Genomic DNA, 21,796 nt, shown 5'->3' with positions numbered 1-21,796 from the left:
GAAAGAGAGATGGAGAGCGAGTGCTCCGAGAGGCTAATTCCTGACAGATTATTCCTTTACCAGATGATACGCTCAGCTTTTCCATAGACACAGCCACACACATAAACACGCAGACATCTAACACTTCTTTGTTATGTCTTTCATGTAAGCCATAGTTCTCCTGAGATGAAGCATTAATGGTAAATGCATAAATTATGGGGAGAAAAGATGATGACTTCACAAAGAAAAGGGATGAGGACATCTGCTCAACAGAATGGTAGAGAGGACTTTTGAGATAACTCACCACATGTCTGACTTCTATCTGCATTGCTTCTTCTTATTGTCTCAGGTCTTTTGCCTTATAAAAAAAAGTATTTTGCTACCCACATCCTTTACATGACCTTACCTCAATTTAATTTTAATGTGCGCCTCTTCAAAACAAAAAACAAATTGCAGAGGAAGACTGAACGGCCTGACTCAGCATCAGCACAGGACGTTTAGGCTAATCATTCCCTCAGTCCACATGCAGGCCATTTATGTGCAAGGTATGGGAATAACAGTCTACATATTTTAGCTCTCAGTTACTCTGCTGCCTTTGTTTCACATTCCCGACTGTGACACAGTGGTCACCTGGAAGTCTCCGTTGGCGTCTGCAGAACTTGAGGCCGTTTACATTTAATTTCAGACTCAGTACATCTCTGGCAAAAACACTCTGAGGAAAATAGGTACAGTTGCTTGTTGGAAACAGCTGTCAAGTTGATCCATGACAGTCCCCCTAAATCCCCAAACTCTCAGCAGCAGCTTTGTTGAACTGGAAAGATCCCAAAAATGACAAGGAAAGTGAAAGTGTAGCAGAGGGGGATAATGATGACAAATCAGCAGTCGCTACACCTTCGTTCATCTATTTAAGGATAAGAAGTTAAACCCCAGTTTTTAACAACAAGATATGTAGCTACTGCTGACATGCCTGCACAGTAAAGGTGAAACCAGAGACGGATGCTGGCTAGCTTAGTTTATGAAGACTGTAGACGACTAGCATGTCCAAGAGCAGCAAAACACATAGCAACTCCAAAGCTCACTATTACATGTTTACTGGTCCCAGCCAACTTATTAGTTCAGCATTAAATCACCGAACATTTTCACTCTGTCGTGTTTAAGTAAATAAGAGAGATCATTAGCTTAATTGAGTTGATTGTTTTTATTAAGGGCAGAGGGATGCTAGCAGCAAGTTATTAAATACAAATGCTTTGTCATATGCACAAGGCAAACATAATTGTCTGTTTCATGGCAATCATTAGCTTCTGTTTTAGGATATCCTTTCTTCCTCTTCAACACGTGGTTAAAGCTGTGAAAGGTTACTACTTGATGAGATTGAAGAAATCATCCTGTTGTGGTTTGAATAGTTACTCTGTTTTAGCGTTTTATGATTAGCATAACTAAGCTAAGCTAAGTTAAACTAAGATACATGAAATGCTTAGCCAAGCTCGGCTACACACAAAACAAATCAGCTATATACGGAGCAAACTTCACACTTGTATCCATCTTCTCATTTAAGACTTGGAATAAAGAAAGCAAATCATCATGTTTCCCAAAATGACAACAACAAAAAAAAAAAATCCATTAAGCTGAAAAATAAATAAAACGGAGTCTCCTCTTTAAGTTTAAGAACGGGCATTTAAAGGTCTAGGGTTCAAATCTAAGCCTTGCTAGTTCTGTTTCATAACCAAATAAAGCTGGAATTAAATAATTTTTTTATGTCGCAACCAGACAACAAAGCAATATTAAGTAGGTGCAGAGAACTGAAGGGAATACATTGTGCATGACTTTCCTGATGAGGTGTGTAAATGTACAAATGTAGATGTAAATGATCTGCCTTCTCTGGTTTAGGTTGTTGGTTTTTCTTTTGCAATTGGCTCATCAGTCTGTCTCATTAATCTTACTTGTCTGTCACAACCTTTCACCTCTCAGTACTAAACCCTCACTGTTTCCACTGACCCTGAGTCCCCTCGAGTTCCCCCACTCTGCGACTCCACATTCTGAATTTCCTCAGGGACACACTTATGTTTGCTCCCATCCTCCACTTCTAGCTTCACTTTTCTCTTCTCCTTTACTTTTTCTTCTCTCTTCTTCTCTTTCTCTCTGTTGGCATTGTTGTTACTTCTGGCTGTCGCTGATTTTTCTTTTTTTACACAAGTCTGGCTTTAATTGCCTTATTTTTTCCGAATAATGTCAGTTAATAGTTGTCGCTCTCCACATTGGTTCCTTTTGTGTTTGTTGGCCCTCTGTCTCTGTCTGTCTTTTCCACCCTCCATCCTTTTTCAGCCGTTTGCTCTCACAGTTCATCTGTTTTTCGATAACACACACACATAAACGCACACACACACACACACACACACACACACACACACACACACACACACACACACACACACACACACACACACACACACACACAGACTTTTTTCTCAGCCAGGGAAAATTGTCCCAGTGTTCTGTTTCAATACAGTAGGGAATATTTCCAACCAAGCAGGAAATGTCTGCAGTGCTAGAACAGCTAAAATAAAAAGCTAAAAATGCACTCTCTCTTTTCTTTATAAAAGGTTTTTATTTGAAAAACCCAACACAAAATGAACTTCATTGGAGAAACAAAATGTTTCAAGAGTGGGTGTATATTTCATTTCACTGGATCTGGCAGACAGAGGCTAGAGGGGGGAGCCAGGCTGCAGACAGGAGTGACACCATAGAAGAAGGGGTCTGTCAACGGGAATAGGAGCACCAGAAACAGCAGCAAACCCATAACATATGAGAGGAGAAGAGGTGACTTTTGAGGGTGTTGAAGTGCTGCAATGATGTCTGGAAGGCCCCGACTGTTACAAAACGAATGGCACAAAACTGGACCCACCACATGGCCTGTAGAGAGAAGTGAAAAGTTTCAGAGATGTGAAACGTCGACGTAAGAAGTCAATGTGCTGTTAAACTCATCTCTCACCAGTTCTCATGAAAATGAAGGCGGTAAAGGCACCAAACACAGTTGTGTATAAGAACTGCATCCCTGGAACAGAATAAAACAAAGAAAATGTATGGCTTTTCTATATGAAATAAGTTTATTAAATATATCTTTATATCTCACCTGTCCATATAATATTGCCAAATTGATGAAGTTTACAAACACGGTTTTGGATATTGATGACTTTTTGAACAAAAAAAATGACTACAAAAACTCATACTGAAGAAATCCCAAGACAGTATCATGAATTCCAAGGTTTTCATCAACTCAGAATTTATATTCCATTATAAAGTTATCATGAAACCATGTACAATTGACCAAAGGGACCTGCATAGTTGTATTCATTGTCATAGACTTTCCACATGTTGTGTCTTTACAAATTGTATAATTTCACATTCAATACATTTTCTTTTATACTACAGTAATAAGTTGAGGAAAGTTTTCTTAGTTGGCTCACCTGAAATCAAGAGGATGACTCTCATGCTGTCCTTGTGAAGCCGCCGTTGTTCTATGATGTGGTGTAAATGAGCTATGATGACACAATAAAGTGGCTATGAGTTATGGAGACAACCATAACGACGAAAACTACAATGGAAATCAAGGGTAACAATGCAGGAAGTAAACTTATGTACTCAATCATTCATGAATCTAATGCGATAATGTCACTTTAGTCTAAGTTTAATGTCTGCATTCACTTTGTGTTTGATTATCCTCTGTAAGTCTGGATGACATACCCACACCAAAAAAGAGAGGAGCAGTAAAGATGGCAGCTGTGGGTCCTGTGCACGGCACCAGCATGGGCAGCATCGCTCCTCTGAACACAAGCTCCTCTGTCACTGGTGCCACCACCTGGTTCCTGAGCCACACTGCATCTCTCACACACTGCCTCCATGACTGAACATCTGGACAAATAAAAGTCAAGACTTTACGATGACATATACATCATCAAATGCTTAGAAGATTTATTTTAAAGTTTAACTCACCAAGTGCAGACTGCAGTTCCCCAGTGAAGCTGCTGGGGTTGTCAAAGGCAGAGTGAACCAGAGGACCAAGATAAAACACCTGGTGTTAAGAATATAAAAATATTTCATCCAGTGCAAGTATGTTAAGTAAAAATACAGAGGAGGATGTAAACATTATTATAGGGAACATTTTTTAGCGTGTGGTTTTTGTGTGCTCATTGGATATGTCTACAAACTAAAGAGATTTAATGGAGGCTGTAAAAACAATGCATCATAGTATGTAAGTTGAATCATTGATATGTAAAAACCGACCCATAAATAAAAGGAAATAGGATCTCAGACTAGATTTTCAAGAAAGAAATAAACTACTCGGCAGAGGTATCTTTTCTTCCTGTCCATTTCACGCCTCGTTGAATCATCCCTGTAAGTTTTAGGTGGGCTTTACATTCGTACACTTTTCAGTTGTTTATAAAAGCAAATCATCGAACGGTAGCACTGAATATTCAACCATTATTTTTTTTCAAGAATTTACTTCTCAATGCAATCTGTGCTTCTAGCCAAACCCCATGAACCCCTTTTATTAAACCAGCAGTAAAAGGAGTTGCTCATGTTGAATAAACTCTTGTTCTTGTTATTTTAGCAAATAAGTACTGTATTTTTTTTTTGTTGTAGGCAAGAAATGCCTTCTTTTTCTATGTTTTCTCTGGAGGAGACCCCCTGACGTACCATGGTGAGTAGTAAAGGCAATAAAGCTGCAGGAACCAGACCTTCCAAACGAACCCCCATCAGCTCCCAAACAGACACGTCCACCTGAAACAGCAAATTGTGACTTTGTAAACATCATTTTCGCCTTAAAGTGATTAAAAAGTGAAGCTAATGAGACCCCAGGCTTAACCGTACAAAACACCTTATGTATGACTTATATGCAGGTCAGCTGCACTGGGTGGGCAGGGGTCAGTCCCTCTTGTGAGTTGTCCTTGAAAAACAGCCTCATTCCGATTTACTGACACTGACCTTTGAGTACAATGCAGTGTGAGTGTGCATAGTGTGAGCATGTGTATCCTGTATACTAAATATACTTCTGTTATGCATTATAATCGCACGACCACTCAAACTGCCAATTCAATGAAGCCCTTTACACATTTCTATTCCACAACAGCCCCGTAACAAAACTTCACAGTCACCACGCCTTTGTGCTTAGACACTGCATTCTCAGCAGCGTAGTGTTAGTATCCCTGTGATTTTACAGGCCGTTTTGGTGTTGCAAAGGAATGCGAGGCATGAGTTGTAATCAAAGATGGAATCTACACACCATCACCTTCTTGCCCATGTTACGTCTCTGTCAGGCTATATATCGGCCCAGTGGTGGTATGACTTTGCCCCCACCATTATGCCTCTACATTACAGGCAAGGAGGATAAATACCCCACCTTGAGCTGGCAATGTGAAAGGGACTTCTATGTATACTTGTTCCAACCATTCACATACACATTCATGCACTAATGGCAAAAACTTCTACCCGCCGTAACGTTCTAACAACTACAATTTGTGGTCTATGCCCTATGACACTTTGAAATGTGGACTGCAGGAGCCTGGGATTGAACCGCCGACCTTTACAAGTCAACCCGCTCTACCTCTGAGCTACAGCTGTCGACTATCTGAGCCTTGCTGAGCTGAATTTAATGTCTCCAACTCTACTTCCCAAATATACGGCTACAGATTTATTCTTTGGGAGTGTATGTGTGTTCAGTTGCAAGTTTATGTGTTACAACTGCTATTACCTGACTAATAAAATATTTTAGTGAGCAGAAACACAAATTAACTTTGAGTGTTTCAAGTGAGATTGTGACACTTGCAAAGAGTGGTAAACCGTTTTGTTTATTTCTTGAATTATGGCCATGTTGGAAAGTGTAGAGCTCAAAGTCAGCGGTAGATCATTGCATGTTTTCTTGTTTAGTACTCACTTTGACATCGGCCCAGTGTATCCATACCTTCACCACTGCTGGTGACAGCGCAGAGACCAGCAGCACACTGGCACAGCGACGCTTTATCACACTAGGATGGTCCCTGCAAACACACACACACACACACACACACACACACACACACACACACACACACACACACCAAATTTACAATTCCAGTCTAACAGCAGTGTCTCAGATCTGCTGTAGGTTGTGTACCTGGGTAAGCTGCTTCTCCAGACGTACAGGCTGCCAACGTACACACACGCGAGCAGAAGGCAGCTCAGCACACACACCCAACATCTTGTATAGGTGTTCTCCTCCTCCATTATTACTAAGTCCTGTTCTGGTTTTAGCATGACAGAACCATAGGTGTTTTAAGAGCTGAAAGAGATTCCTCATTGAGCTAAAGGTAACTCAGGCTTATCATGCTCTGGACTGGTTACGTTCTGTCTGTCATGTCAGATTAGAGGAGCGAGCCAAGCTGATTAGCACTAATACTCTATTGGGAGTACACACACACACACACAAACACACACACACACACACACACACACACACACACACAAACACACACACACACATTTTCTAAAGCAAAAATACAAAATGTATAAGTTGTGCCTATTCAGGTTTGTCTTGATACAGTCGCATACAAAAAAAGGAAAACTGTTCATGTCGTGCCCGAAGCTTAAAATATACAAGTCCAAAGCTGTAAGCAACCAACCAAATATTTATTTTTTTAACATATTTATCAATACATTTCTTCGTCAGTCATTGTATCATAAATAAAGACAGCTTCAGGCATACAGTGTGTGATGAGTTTACAGTAGTGACATGAGGCAGAGTACCACTTTAACAGCGCACCTCAAAAACCATGCATACAGAAGTCAAAGGACGCAGAAATGGGAATATTTCTGAGCAGACTAGAACAACACAGCCATTTACATGATGGCTGGTTCAAGGCACTGTAAATGCTACAAGCTGGAGATCACCTTGAGCATCTTCTTTGCTCAAAGAAGACTTAAAAACTTCTTAATATGAAGAAAACTGTCTCCATCTAATATTTAAAAAAAGATAAAACAACTAGGTACATTATTGCAATAAGAGGATATGCTTTCAGGATTTCTAAAAATGTTGAAAACATGAACCTGCATCGGGGGGTCGAGTCCAGCTCATGACTTTTTGAAAGTTATCTATAACTTATAGATCTCTGGACGGTGCTGGTAGTGCAGTGGGTGGCTGGTGCGCGCACCACATGTACGGAGGCTTTAGTCCTCCAAGCGGGCGGCCCAGGTACGAATCCCACCTGTGGCTAATTTCGTGCATTTCGTTCCCCACTCTCTCTCCCTGATTTCCAAATCTGTGCACTGTCCTGTCTCTCCAATGAAGGCAAACCCCCCCCCCCCCCCCCCCCAAAAAAAAAATATAAATATATATATATATTTTAACTTATAGTTCTCAGCGTGTTCAACTTAAACATTTGACATTTTGGGCTGGAATATCTGAAACAGAAATGTAGAGAAATATCAACAAAACCAAATGAAACAAACTTCTTACAATTAGGATTGAAGTGTTCTACACTGCACACTTTTTTGTTGTTGCCATATTTTATCTTGTCATGACCCGGGAAACCTTTTCTAAACATATATAAAAGAGAAGAGAAAAAGCCAGTGATTCTACTCTAAAGCAAACTCAAAAGCGGAATAGACACACGAACACATATACCAACTTGTGCAATAAAACTATCTGACACATCATTCCAATAAATAAAAACATGTGAAAAGAACCAAAATAATACTTTAACATTAAGACAGACTGAAACAATAAAAACACTTTCAAAAAGGATGCATTTTGCAGCCCTCATCTTGTCACCTGGTTTCCTCGTGATAGGTTTTAACAGTTCTCCATGAAGGTAAAGGCAGAAGGAATTGAGGAAAACTGAATTCCTGTTTTAATAATATGTGCAAAAGTTGAAGGAGATAAAACAAACATGTTTTTTTTTTTGTGGAGCTTCAGACACTCTGTGAGAAAGCTGTTTGTGTCTCTTTTCTCACTGTAGGACACACTTTTCTTTGTTGTTGTATTTTCTCCTCCTCATCTCTAGACCTCGTTCCAGACGCTCATCCTCCTCCAAAGCCCTGCAAAAAAACATTTGACATATTTTATGATTTTGGAAGTTAAAATTACAAGCATGAGCCAAAATATTCATTTGAAGTATACATTTGTAAGAAGAGACATACAAGATAAATGAAAGTGTTATTTTTGGAGTGATTTGCTATCTCCATGTTACTTGTTCTATCTAACACACAAACATACATAAATAAACACACACACACACACACACACACACACACACACTCACCCTCTCTCCTTGGCATCGATGTCTCTGATGATCTCGTCTCGTTGGTTGACCAGAGACACGAGCTCCTGGAGGAGCAGCTGCTCCCTCTGCTGCTGAGTGGACGACTTCTGCCAGTCTACATGACAAAGAAGAGTCATTTAAGAAACAGCTCATGAAACCATTTACAGTCAGAGAAGGACAATTGATAAAAATTCTATCTGCATTTAATGTTTATTTTTTAATCAAAAGTCCTCAATCATTTTACTGTCTACATATATACTGTCTCATTACAATTTAATCAATTACTTTCAATGCAAAGAAAGGCAGAAACAAAAATGGATTAAATTCTGCTAAAATTGAATTTATCTGATAACTGTAGTTAGTTGCAGCTTTCAGACAATCCTTTCTTATTCAGCAACGTCACAGTATACAACACTCTATGGACATGTGATTCTAATGTTGTAGCTGGTTAAGGTGAGAATCATTTCAAGTAAACTTTCCATTGTGTTGGGTAGTTAAATCTGAAGAAAATGCATCATAGTTAGTGAAATAATTAGATACTAAATGAATTGGTCTGAATAACTTGTCCATCACTGTTTGTTACCAACCTTCTATCTCCATCATGACCCGAAGCTCTCTGTTCAGAAGCTCAAATCTCCTCTCCAGATCCTGCTCCTCCTGCCTGTAGCAATAGTGAGTAATTCATGTTCATTACACGGTATGCAATCTTACATGTGTAACCAGTTTGTGCTAGAGGTCTTACAGTAGTTCCAGGTTGTCCTGTCTGCGAATCAGAGCGTTCTTCTTGTTCACCAGAGTGAACCACTCCTGGATCAATCGCTCCTCTTCATCACGGTCACTACCTGTAGAAATAGAGGAAACGAGCACTGCTAGGTAAATGTCAAGTGTCCAAAACACAAGGGGACGCTAGGGGTGTTGGAATTCTTAGTTAACATCTAAGACACCTGGGAATCATTCAATTTAATTATGGGTTCCTAAAAAGTTGTGAAACGTAATTTGCAGGTTGAAAGGTGACAAGCAGAAAATGAAATATAACGGTGAGCTTATGGTTGACCTGCAAGTCGAGCTGTTTCTGTGAATTATAACAAAGACTCAAAGCAAAAATAATGCAAACTATAATTGTAGGCAACAGAGGACATATCTAAACTTGGTCGTTCTTCCATTGGAATTCATCTACTTCAGGTCAGGGAGGAGGATGAAAGGGATTTAAGATTCTGGACTTGTGCAGTAATTTAAACCTGACTTTTTTAAAACTACTTAGGCAATAAAAACATTTCAATTTACATTTCTCTGCATTCAGCTCTCATCCCTTCTTTATGATTCATATCTATTTTGGCATGTGACTCACCTGTTTCCATGAGGCTTCGCAGTCGTCTCTCCACCACAGCGGCTCTGCTGTCAATGTGCTTCTGCTCTGTCTCTAAAGCTGCCAGCTCACTCAGCACATATTGACTGGTGTCCTGCAGACACTGACCACAAGCCCAATTTCACACACACACACACACACACACACACACACACACACACACACACACACACACACACACACACACACACACACACACACACACACACACACACACACACACACACGACAAGTGGAACCAGAAGGTCAAAGGTTAGAGTGTGGCTAAAAGGATGGAAATACAAGCTGTGAAAGCAGTGAGGTTAGGAATCTGGGTTGAATTAATCATCATGACTTGAACAAGTTTATCAAAAATATGATTCAATCCTTGCAGCAATCCAAAACTTTTAAATATGTTTATTTGATTTGATCAGATGGTCAGACCAAAGATTGAGAAAAGAAATGCAAAACAGAAAAGTGAGGGACATGAAACTGACCATCGGTTCCTCTTGTTTGGAAGGCCGTGTGTTCGCTGCACCCTGCAACTCTGCACACACACAGACCAAAGTGTGAATGAAGAGGGAAAACAGACAAGAACAGGAATGGGAATGTATATCAGTATTTGAAATCTTGAGTATCGTCTTTAAAGGCAATGGCTTCAGACAACCACCTGTTTTGTTGGTGATATCTGTTGAAGAGTGTGTCATTGTGTCTTCATCCTGGACAAGAGAGACATGAAAGGTTTCAATACATTAACTACAAATAACACATAAAGATAACTGTCAAAAGGTGATATAACGTTATTAAAGTCTGTCAAAGCAAAGGCTGATACCTGAGCAAGGTCAAATTTAACAGCTTTGTTAATCGACCTCGGTGGAGGGACTGGGGTTATCGACTCATCCGCTGAAAAAGATGAAACAGTAAGAACTTTGTGTTTTAAACCTCTTAAAGCTCATCATGCCACATACTTTCCTTGGACATGTTTATTTTCAAGCAATGATCAAGCAAATAGCTCACCAAACAAGCCCACAAATGTTAACACATTTAAACTGAACAGACAGAATCTGTCATGTTAGAAAAAAATGAAAAGAACTTGGCATGACATGTTCATAAAGGATTGATCAATAACTAAGAAGGTGATTAACAAAAAATGTTTTTCCCAAGCTTTGAACCAAGAAAAATACATCCATGGCTGCACCAGTCCATTAAATGATAAACTTTAGATGTTTATTATTTCACAACATTCACAAAGACATTCAACATGGCATTGGCATCTTTGGGAACCTTAAAAAACAGCTAGAATCTTAATTGGGGTGCTCTAAACTTGATTTAATGATTTCTGTTGTCTTCTGTCTCCTAAGCTTAAACTGTCCGACTTCACATTCCTAAGTTCCCTGGAGACACAGAAATGTTCCCACTCAGCACCAGCGACAGCTGAGGCTAAAAGGCATTGTGTCCATCTGTCCTTCTGTCCTATTTTCAAGAATGCTATATTTCAGGAAAAGCTTGAAGGAATTTCCTCAAAACTGGTATAAATTTTGACTGAATGAAGACCTGGTCAAAGTTTAAAGGTAACTCTGATCTCACAAAATCCTGGATGGCCTTAACTAATTTCAACAAATTTTTAAACCAATGTCTAGTAGGATACATTTGTGTCCGACTACACATAGAATTCTTAAGCACCAGAAGAGCATACTGTACCTTACAACATTGTATTATTTGTGATGATATTTGTCTTTATTTTTGTAATGATACCTTTACCCAGTCGTTTGGTCCTTGGTGGAGGGACGACCAGAGTGCTGCTTCCTCCCTCCTCTAGACTGAGTCCTTCGTTCAGCCTGGACATGCAGAAAGCAGCCGCGTCCACTGTAGTAGGACCAGGACCAGAGAGAGCGAGGCCATAGCTAGACTGGCTGCTGTTGTGCTCTATCTGCAGCACACTCAGCTCCTGGTTGGTAAAGTGTGAGCGGATCTGGCTGAGGTAGGTCATGACAATGAGCCTGTCAGGGACTGACAGAAGAACCATGTCCGACGGCTCTAACAGACGAGAGATACCCAGGGCCTCGAAACCATCGAACGCCTGACATTTTAAGTAGAGAAAGATATCATCAGCATAGAAAAGCCCTGTTGGTAAGTTAGACTACTTTAAAGTGACATTGGGCAACACATAGATCAGAATCAAGCTAGAATGTAAAATATAAATGTCTTTGTTTAAAGCACAGAGCTATTACTATGAATACATAAATGGTTGGTTAAAGTAAACAAACATTCCTGGTAAACATCTTTGTTGTTCTCAGCCTCCCTCTACAGAATAATAAATTAGATCTTCCAAATAGAAATGATTGTTTTTCAGCATTTATATCATAAAACTGTTAGCTTTTAATAAAATATAAACACTTCTGATGACTCATACATACATACAGTATATACAAGCTGAATATGGGGGGAATAAGCTTTTGCTTGGTCCTTACCTTTTTGTTGTTGAGCTTGATGTCATGAGAGACCAAATGGTCAAAATCTCTAATATGAAAAAAAGAAATGACGTATGTGATATAGAAATAAGTGTAGATTTGAAATGATAATTTTTAGTGTTTATTAGTTTGCTGATGAATCAGTTCATTATAAAATAGCCATTATAGCCAGAAATGAGGGAAATCGCTGATTTTTTCACCCCTAATAAACATATTGAAACGATCATCTAAAAAAGACTCTAGTAACCAAGTAGATAAAATTAACAACCATAACAGAAGATGTTGCCTAAAGGGCTTCTGGGAAGTCAGTTTGTTTCAAGCAAAATTGTGATATTCTCAAGCAGCAGCAAATGTGTTAATGCATATAACAAGACAGAAAAACTGGCTAAAAAAATACAAATAGGATTTTCAGCTTACATTTTATCTGGATGGAAATGATGCAGGATGGCACAGAAAGCTAGTCCATTTCTCCAGGACGTGCTGAAGTTTGTGACCTTTACCCCCTGGTAACCATTAGTGATGTTCTGACACCAGTGGAGCAGCGACTGGCTGGAGTTCACCAGGCCCTGCCAGAAAGGAGTTAAGCTTAGATTTTTGTTTCTGTGATTAAAAAAGACATTCCACAGAGTATGAACACATTGTGATTGTGTTAATTTACATCAGCTACATCCTCCTTTCTATTGGCCTCCTCTCTGACCATTGGAACCGGTTCAGATGTTTCTTCTTCTTGTAACGTAGGAAGTCGAGATGCCTTCATGTCTTCAAGTTGAGATGATGCTTTTATCCCTATAGATGGGTCAGCTGGCTGGCATTTCAACCTGAGTGGAGACAGGACAAATACAACTTGTTGATTAGCAGCAAAACACAACAGGTTTAGTTAAGAACAATACTTTTGTGCATACAGCATGGCATCAACAAAGCCAGTGATTTGCAGATGCGAGCAAGGGACATGCAAGCTTGCCGACACAGCAGAAAGCAACACTGACTTGATGTTTCACATAAAACATATAGCGTGGATGGATGTAGCAACTCAGGTCTATGCTGTTGGTAAATTTGTAACCACCTTAGAAGAATATCTCGGTCCTGTTTTGAGTCTTATCAAGAGAGCCAAAACAAGTGAAATTTCAAACATTCTATGAGGTGATGAAATGGCTTTAAGGATGTTGGCCTGTCTTGTTGTAAAAGCAACCGTAAACCATCACAGTCCACCTGAAATTACAGGAAAAAAAATCCAGGGCCAAGAGAATTTAAAATATTGACTGTGGTGATCCCTTAACTTTTCCATTAGCAATCTTTTTTGTTTCTGTGTTATTAAAAGCGTCATTTAAAATGTAAACATTTGTATTTGGCCAATATTTTGATTAATGACCAATTTCCTGCAACACTAAAATCAGTCCCATCAGCACTTGGATTATGTCCTAAACAGCATATGCTAGCATTGTCAGTTAGCTTCTTAGTATGATGATGCATATATTTCAAAACAGTCTTGTGCTTATTGTAAATTCTGCCTCATCTTGGCCTTGTATTGACACCAATTATGTTGGATACATTGACCTTACAATAAAATGTTCAAACTGTGATTATTAGATGTCTGCTTATTTCTATCTTATTCTGAATTTGTTTGGGATTTTATGGGGTCACAATTTAAATTTTTACAAACAAGTCTGAAGTCATGGCAACCCTTCAGAGTCAAATCTTGATTATTTGACTGAAGCTCAAGTCGAGTGTCTTAAATCTACAGCTCAGCAGATGACAAACACAAGGATTCAGTGGCACGTGATTTTAAAGAGCAGCACAGGTTGGCAGCCCAAGCTGACTTACACATCCTCCTCTTCTTCTCCATTTTGAACCGACTCATTGTCCAGTGTTTCATTTGCCTCAGTTAGTGATATTTCCTGCAAGGTATCGAAGCAGGGAATTATCGTGCTCTCGTTGTGATCGATAAGCCCTGTGGTGTCAGGGATGAGGAGCTTCATTCTGCGATGGCTGCAGTCAGGTGACGTGTCACCTGTCATTAGATTCATTTTTGCCAATAACAGCCTCTCTTCCTCTTGGAGCTGTTGGTCTCTGTTGACATGGGTGAGATCTGGGACATGTGTCTGTGTGTGACTGTCACTCTTTGATGTGTTTGGGTTAAATCTGGAAGAGTTCTCATTTTTATCCTCCTTCAGTTCATGGCTCTTGAGTGAATCTGTGTCTGCCATTTTTGTGTCACTGGTTATCTTTGTGATGTCTAAGTCCGTATCAATCTCGGTTTGTTTGGTATTTGAGTGTACACTGGCTGTGTTTGTGCTCAAAGGTAGGGGCCAAGGCACCTCAGATGATTCATCAAGTTCTCCTTCCTCATTAATTTCTGCCTCAAGGCTGTGGCCAGTTTGTATGACAACATCCTCTCTAATAATTGGATGTTTCTGTCCTTCACTAAACTGTGGAGACATTTTGGCCATCGATGTTTGACTGATTATTTTCTCTTGTGTGTACCCTAATGGTAGTTTGTGAGGAGGGCGGTCTGGCAGATTGCTTAGAGAGAGTTCAGCAGGTACATTTTGCCGACTGGCAGCAGGGCCCTGGTGTAACGTTTGTCCACTGGTAGGGAGTGAGGAGGGCTCCTTGGTGACAGGGAATGATGGTTGGCCAGGGCTGAAGACAGAAAAGGAGATTTTAGCGCTGAACCCAAAGGCCGACTTTCTTTTACAAAACTGGCAAGCTCAACTACAATATTCTTATCATGCTCCATTCCCCTCCAGCAACATACCACAACTCATCTCATGCAGCCAGAACTCCAATCATGTCATTCCAAGAATATCAGGCACTCATAGTCAAAGAATGACAAAGGACAAACTCTCTACAAGCGCTTATATCCTAATTCGGCTATTCTCACTGCCTTCTCAAGCCTGCCAGATGGCTCGACATCCACATTGTTTGGACAAGACTTTCCCATGACTTCCACAAGCAGGACAGAGGTCTGGCTAGTGAGAATAAAATAAACACATGCTAGAGAGATTTAAAAAATATGTAAATTCTCCTCAGCGAAACATTGATTTTAGCGGATGCTCAAGCCTCCACTGGACTATATTAAACTAGGACTATACAAATGGGTTCATCCACTCAACAGACAGAAACATTCAAACACAATTCTCAAAGTACAAATGACTACAACAGTGACACTGGATAGAGTCATTGGTAAAAGTGAAGTTTCTCCTACACAGATTCCCTTAATAAACTGCTCATCATCGTTCTTTAAAAAAACTGTTCATAATCTTTTAATTTAGGGGTTTGTTGCAGTTGATATCAATCAATGTGGGAAATAGCACAATGGTGTTGTCCACTGATCCTGAATAATGAGATATCCCATAAACAAGAATGGAACGAATGTAAAGTCAAAGAGACATCAGAGTTCATCCTTGAGTTCAACTGGATATTTTCGCAAAATTAAAAAGAATTCCCTCAAGGCATTCCAGAGATAATGCTTCACAAGAATGGGATGGGAATAACAACAGACAGAAAAGTGTAATAGTGAAGGGATTTTCCAGGACATTTTGGGTACAATCTGTGAGTTTTGGCTGAAAGCTTTTTGAGAGATCACAACATTCCCTACATTTAAGGTAAGATCAGTTACCAAGACAACAGCCAAAAATACAAACAAACAGAAAACATTATTCTCAAGAAAGAGTTTTTTAAGCGGGTGTCCTCTTTCCTATGATTTCTAAGCAGGTTAATGGTTATATTTGCAATAAACAATGGAGATAATGACATCATCTGAGGGAATAGGTCATGATGAAACTCAAAACAAAACTAAACTTCATGTGTCTGCGTGTTTACACTTGATTGAGTTATGACTCCAAGAAGAAGGCGCAATATATTTGAAGGACAGCTTTTTGAAAGTACCCTGATTGCCTCCATGCGCCACGTGTCACTACTGCTGGAGGCAAAGTGGCAACGCACTGTGTAAAGAGGAAATTACAGTTTGCTTCACAAACAACTGTAATGATGTTGTTTGGGGAGAACTATGACTCACATGCCAACACACAACTTTGTATTAGTAAATACCTGCAGGCAAAAGGCAAACCCTCAGTAAATGAAAAGTGGTGGTGGCGTGGGGTACATTAACATTCATACCTACCCTGCAGGTATATGAGTCAAAACCTTGATTATTGGAAAACGCATAACCAAGAAATGCACAAGCACGGCCCTCTGACCCCCAAAGGTACCAAGCAGACCTTCCTAATGAGACCAACTCTTCACCCAGTTACTCACCTCCCTGATGCTATTTAACTCTCTCACCCCTTTTACTCACCCTGTCCCCCCCTCCATGTACAGCTCAGCCAGCCAGATGGAGCCGAGATCCTCATGTCCTCGCTCATACTCCACCTCCTCATCCTCCTCCTCCCTCATCCACACTGGGATGGCACCTGAGTTCAGGCTGGCACCAGATTTAAAAAATGTGCCCTTTTTAACTGATCTCAGAGCTGTATCGTTCAGTGCTTTCTTATCAGCAACTAGAGGGTCCTCAGGTTTGCCTGAAACTACTTTGTTTTTTGCATTAGGGTGTTCTGTTTTAACTGGTTTGGGATCAGACTGCTCTTCATCACCCTGTAGCCTCTCATCATCTGCAATATCATCCAGTTCTGCTTCCCTCAGAGGAGGCCAAGCTTCTGATTTATTAGTTACCTCTGGATTCAATTGTTTCTCTCCTTTTCTCTCCTCTTTTCCTTGCCTCACCAGGTCCTCCTCCTCTTTTTTCTTCTCCTCCCTTTCAATTTCTCTGGTCCTCTCCTCATTTTCTTTCCTCTTGATTTGCTGCTTCCTTTCTTTCTCTGCCCTTTCCTTCTCCTCCCTCCTCCTCTTCCTCTCGTTCTCTTCTCTCTCTGTTTCCAACCGCTTTCTCTCCTCCTCATTTTCCCTCTCCACCCTTTCTTTCTCCTTCCTCTGCAGCTCCTTTCTCTCTTTCTCCAGCATCCTTCTCTCTGTCTCCTTTTCTTTCTCCATCCTCTCTCTCTCCATCCTCAGCAGCTCTTTTCTCTCATTTTCCAACCTCTGTCTCTCCTCTTTTTCCTTTTCCACCCTCTCTTTCTCTTTCCTCTCTGCCGCTTCTCTCTTTGCCCTCTCTTCTTCCTCCCTCTTCATGTTTTCAATCCTTTCTTTCTCCATTCTCTCCCTTTCTTCCTCCTGCTCAAAGGCTGCCTGTCTCAGACTTGCAACCAGACTTATACCGCCCAACTGTACACACTCTGGTTTCTGAGATAATTCCGTCTGTTTGCTAATTGTCTCTGTCTCTCCCGTGTCAGAGAAGGCCGTGGGTGGGGAAATGTCAACTGAAGACAGCGGATCGTCTGGCTCAGAGGAAAAAGGCATCTTTTCCTCTTCTTCATGTAAACACAGCGGATCTTCATTGCTTATAAGGAGAGATGGTTGGTCTGCAGTGGATCCAGCCGTCTGCAGGATGGAGGTCACTGTCTCATAGCTGAAGGGACAGACACGAGGGATAGAAACTCTGAGACAGATCTCACCCATGTATGACCTCAGCAGGCTCTGCACAGAGTGACAGCATGCTTGATTATACTTGAAGTAGTTCCTTTTTCTCAGACTTTGTTTTGGTGCTGGTCCAAAGTCAACAGAGGTTGCACAGAAAAGCACCACCCTACACTTTTTTTTCTCTTCCTTGTTTCAAAAACAATGAAGCCAACTGGAACTAAGCATCACCTCTGGCATCATTAGGACCATGAGAAAACTTTCTGGTGCCATGCAGGTGAGAGCTCAGATAAAAAGCTTGCCAACAAATACGCACAAAACCAATTCCTTATAACAGATATGTGTGTGACCAAATGACCAAAACGATGGTTGATCCACTACTGTGACCAATACTATGACCGCACAGGTAAGTACTATAGTTTTCAATCTACAGTGCAGGAATTAAAAACAATTCTGTTTCTACACTCTACTTAAAATTTCCACAGCAATATGCTTCATGCACATTTTATATGTAATGGAAAACGTAGCAAGCAACACACAGTGTGTTGCTTGTAAATATATATTATTTCTTGCGAAGTGATCCGTCTCATAGTAAACTTTTTAAACACACTCTCAGACGCTGAGGTTATATCATTTAGTTGTCTCACTGAAACCAAAGAATATAATATTTTAACCGACAGAAAGAGCGAGAAAGAGTGCTCACAAACATCTATTTTTTGACAACATTAAAAAGGATATTTTGTAGTATTTGACTAGTTACTGACTTCTCAAAAAGGGTTCAAATCATAAATATTTAGACTACATTCAAGCTTCCATTTTAAAAAAACAACAACATGTTTTTGTAGAATGCTTCACACTTTAACAAATCATTTTCTGGACAGGCAGGCAGAGACTCACCCTCTGTACAACACCCCAACCACTGCTGACATGAAGCCAGCAGGCGCCTCCGTCTGCATCTCTGCAACACACACATCTGCTTCTGTGTGTGCACATGTCTGGTCACTACTAAACACACTAACACAGACAGATACAGACCCCAGAAAGCACGCACAAATTTTACTCTTTTATGAAAAAAAACTGAATAACTTCCTTTTTCAATAACAGTCTAAAAGCAAAGCCAGATGTTTAGATAAAGAGCATCAGATGGAGTTAATTGTAACTATTGAGTAAGCACTGGTTAGGCTGCAGCAAAACAGAGGTGTGTTAGTGGGTTAAATATGCAGGTGTGTCTGTGTTTGTGTCTATATGTGGCAAAAATGTCATGCCATGCTGCAGACGACTCTGACTCACCCCCCTGTCACACCACCCTGCTCCTGCTTCTCCTCCTTTTCTTCACTGCTCTCACTACTTCCCATCCCTCCTGTCTCTGCTGTTGTCTCTGCTGTTGTCTCCTCCATCGCCGCCCACAACTGCCTCTCTGCCTCACACCCCGGCTCTTGTTTGTTGACCAAACTCTCCTGACCACCAGCCACGACATCGACGTGTTCCTTGGCATCTACTCCCTCCTGTTGTGGTCTTCCTGTCTGCTGCAGGACCTGTTCCGGCTGCAACCCTGGTTCTGGTTTTGACGGGAGAAGGGGATCCAGTGCCAAAGTTTTGCGCTCTTCCTCTGGTTTTGGGGAAACTTCACTTGAGGTTGCTGGTTCCTGTTTGGGTCTTTCTGGCTCTTTGGGCTCTTCTTTAGCTGATGGTGCATTAGGTTGAACAGAAGGTGGGACTATGAGATGTGTTTCTGTGTCTTTTATTGTTATTGGGCTTTTTTCCTGTCTTTCAGGGGTGTCCTCATCAGTAGCATCTTCTCTGTTTGAGCTACAAGGGATGAAAAACATATTAATTATATTGCCTTTTTAAAAGTATACGTTTCTATTAATAAGATGCAAAACCAAAAGTTAAGCAGGTGGACACAAGATGCTCACAAATCAAGATAAAGCAGATAAGCAGACAGACACACCTTCCCCCCATTCTTACCCCCTGCACAAAGCTTTTGCACCCTCCTTTGCAAGAGATTTTTCAGGGGTTTCATTTCCATTTCCCCCTTCCAGTACTTTCCAAAGAGGAACCTCTGCTTCAGACAGCCTCTGTGGAGGTGGCACCAGAGTCATAACCTCTAATGAGACGGGTTTGTCCTCAGCAGAGGGCCGATCAATGAAGCCTGACGGGCTACCAGGTGGAGTACATGTGGTAGGTACTTTCTTATCTGGGACAACAGTTTTTGACAATGAACCTTCCTTTAAGAGAGAGGCCTGCCCCAGACTGGAATAAGAGGGGGAGAGAGAGAGCATAAGGAAAAAGGGAAGAAAAGGGGGAAGGTGGAAAAATATCAAACAAGGCTAAGCAGAAATAAGAAAGGAAGTGGAAGGAAAGCTATAATCAAATAATACATACAGTAGGGATGGGTAATACTGCCTAATCCCAAGTATCAAAACACCACATGAAACTACAGCCAGAATCCCGAAAAATAAACATCATATGTATGCTTTTATTGTTAGAGTGCAAGGAAATGTGTCATCATTCACAAGGGGAATGCATCATTATTATTAATATGGGTGGTCTCTAAAATCAGAAGAAAATGTACATATGTTTTTAAACTGATTGATTGATTGATTGATTGATTGATTGATTGATTGATTGATTGATTGGTTGATTGATTGATTGATTGATTGATTGATTGGTTGATTGGTTGATTTAATTTTCAGAAAGACAAAGCAGGTGGCAGATATTTCAGTTTTGAAAACAAAAAATAAACCCACAGAGTATTTTTTTGTTTTGTTTCAGTGCTGTAACTCACCGCTCAATGGAGGCAGAGTTCAGTTTGTTTTCTGACTGAGGAGCCTTCTTTCTCTCTTGTGATATGCTGAGAGTTTGTGAGGGCAGCTGTTGTGGTGTAACACTGGTTTTAGCCGCAGGAGGGAGGTGCGAAGTGGGAAATGGAGTTTGTGGGGCTGAAGTAGGAGGAGGTGCATCAACCAGTGTTCTCATCTTCTGCTTGTCTTCATCTGACTTGTTGGACTCCATTTTTATTTCAATGTCTTCCTTTTCCTGCAGAAGCTTCTTCTTTTTTTCCTCTTCTCTCTTTTTCCTGTCTTCCTCCTCCTTCTTCCTCCTTTCTGCTTTCTCCTCCTGCCTTCTCTCCTCCTCTTGTAGCCGTCTCTTCTTTTCTTCTTCCTCCCTTTGCTTTCTCTCCTCTTCTTTCTGCTCCTTCAAGAGTCTCTCTTTCCTCATCTTCTCCACCTCTTCAAACCGTTTCTTCTCCTCTTTTTCCCTCCTCTCAACCCTATCTCTTTCCTCTCTTGAGAGCCTTTCCTTCTCTTTCTCCTCCTTTAATCTTTTCTCTTCTCTCTCCTTCTCCTCTTTAAGTACTCTCTGATTTTCTTCCTCTTCCTTTTGTCTTCTCTCTGCTTCCTTGACTCTTTTCTCCTCAGCCTCCTCCTCTCTCTTCTTTCTCTCCCTTTCTACTTCAATTTTCTTTCTTTCCTCCTCTTTTATCCTCTCCATCTCCTCCTTCCTCTTCCTCATCTCCATCTCTGCCTCTTTTTTCTTTCTTTCTTCCTCTTTTATCCTCTCCTCCTCCTCTTTCCTCTTCCTCATCTCCATCTCTGCGTCATTTTTCTTTCTTTCCTCCTCTTTTATCGCCTTCTCCTCCTCATTCCTCTTCCTCATTTCAATCTCATGTTTCTTTCTTTCCTCCTCCTGTAGATGTTTTTTCTCCTCCTCCTCCTTTTTCTTTTCTTTCTGAGACTGCTCTTTAAGTTTCTGTTGCTCCTTCTCTCTTTCCTCCATCAAGCGTTTCTCCTCCATCTTCCTTTGTTCTTCCTCTTCCAGCAGCCTCTTTTTCTCCTCCTCCCTTCTCCTCCTTTGCTCCTCAAACACCCTCCTCTCTTCCATCCTTTTCTCCTCATCCTCCTGCATTTTCCTCAAGAATATTTCTCTTTCGGCTCTCCTCTCCTCCTCCCTTTTAAGTTTATCTTTTTCCACCTCCAGCGCCAGCAGTTTCATCTGCTCCTCCTTTTTCCTCCTCTCAACCTCCTCCTGCTTCTTCTTCTCCTCCTCCTCCTCCTCCTGCTTCAGCTTCTCCTGTTTGTCCCTCCTCTCCTTCAGGAGCCTCTCCTCCTCCCGCCTCCTCCTCTCCTTCTCCTTCTTGACCTCCTCCTCCTCCTGTAAGAATCTCTTTTTCTCCTCCTCTAACAGTCTCTTCTTTTCTTCCTCATGTTTTCTTCTCTCCTCCTGCTTCAGCT

At 40.8% G+C, this 21,796-nt stretch overlaps 2 protein-coding genes across 2 annotated transcripts in view; both read right to left on the bottom strand.

Moving 5' to 3' along the window:
• Positions 1-972: 972 nt before the first annotated feature.
• On the bottom strand, positions 973-6,470 carry LOC109996831 (CAAX prenyl protease 2-like). Its single transcript, XM_020651139.3, has 8 exons — positions 6,131-6,470; positions 5,912-6,014; positions 4,675-4,758; positions 3,970-4,048; positions 3,721-3,888; positions 3,444-3,515; positions 2,969-3,031; positions 973-2,889 (listed from the first exon to the last, which is right to left on the bottom strand). The coding sequence occupies exons 1-8, from the start codon at positions 6,268-6,270 to the stop codon at positions 2,654-2,656; spliced, it is 945 nt and encodes a 314-aa protein (XP_020506795.3). The 5' UTR covers positions 6,271-6,470; the 3' UTR covers positions 973-2,653.
• Positions 6,471-6,621: 151 nt separating this feature from the next.
• Positions 6,622-21,796, bottom strand: part of ehbp1l1b (EH domain binding protein 1-like 1b) — a gene marked incomplete in the record, with an annotated part of 28,408 nt that continues 13,233 nt past the window's right edge. Inside the window, 18 exon segments of the mRNA XM_065962771.1 lie at positions 6,622-8,049; positions 8,274-8,388; positions 8,861-8,934; positions 9,016-9,115; positions 9,622-9,733; positions 10,116-10,165; positions 10,289-10,337; positions 10,451-10,521; positions 11,374-11,698; positions 12,090-12,138; positions 12,507-12,655; positions 12,748-12,907; positions 13,911-14,729; positions 16,387-17,553; positions 18,459-18,575; positions 18,852-19,370; positions 19,530-19,814; positions 20,350-21,796. Coding sequence (XP_065818843.1) covers positions 7,962-8,049; positions 8,274-8,388; positions 8,861-8,934; positions 9,016-9,115; positions 9,622-9,733; positions 10,116-10,165; positions 10,289-10,337; positions 10,451-10,521; positions 11,374-11,698; positions 12,090-12,138; positions 12,507-12,655; positions 12,748-12,907; positions 13,911-14,729; positions 16,387-17,553; positions 18,459-18,575; positions 18,852-19,370; positions 19,530-19,814; positions 20,350-21,796 — 5,696 coding nt within the window.

The sequence above is a fragment of the Labrus bergylta genome, chromosome 14 (genome assembly GCF_963930695.1).
Source record: "Labrus bergylta chromosome 14, fLabBer1.1, whole genome shotgun sequence".
NCBI lineage: Eukaryota > Metazoa > Chordata > Actinopteri > Labriformes > Labridae > Labrus > Labrus bergylta.
Note: the sequence above shows the minus strand (reverse complement) of the source record. Positions and strands in the feature narration are given on the sequence as shown.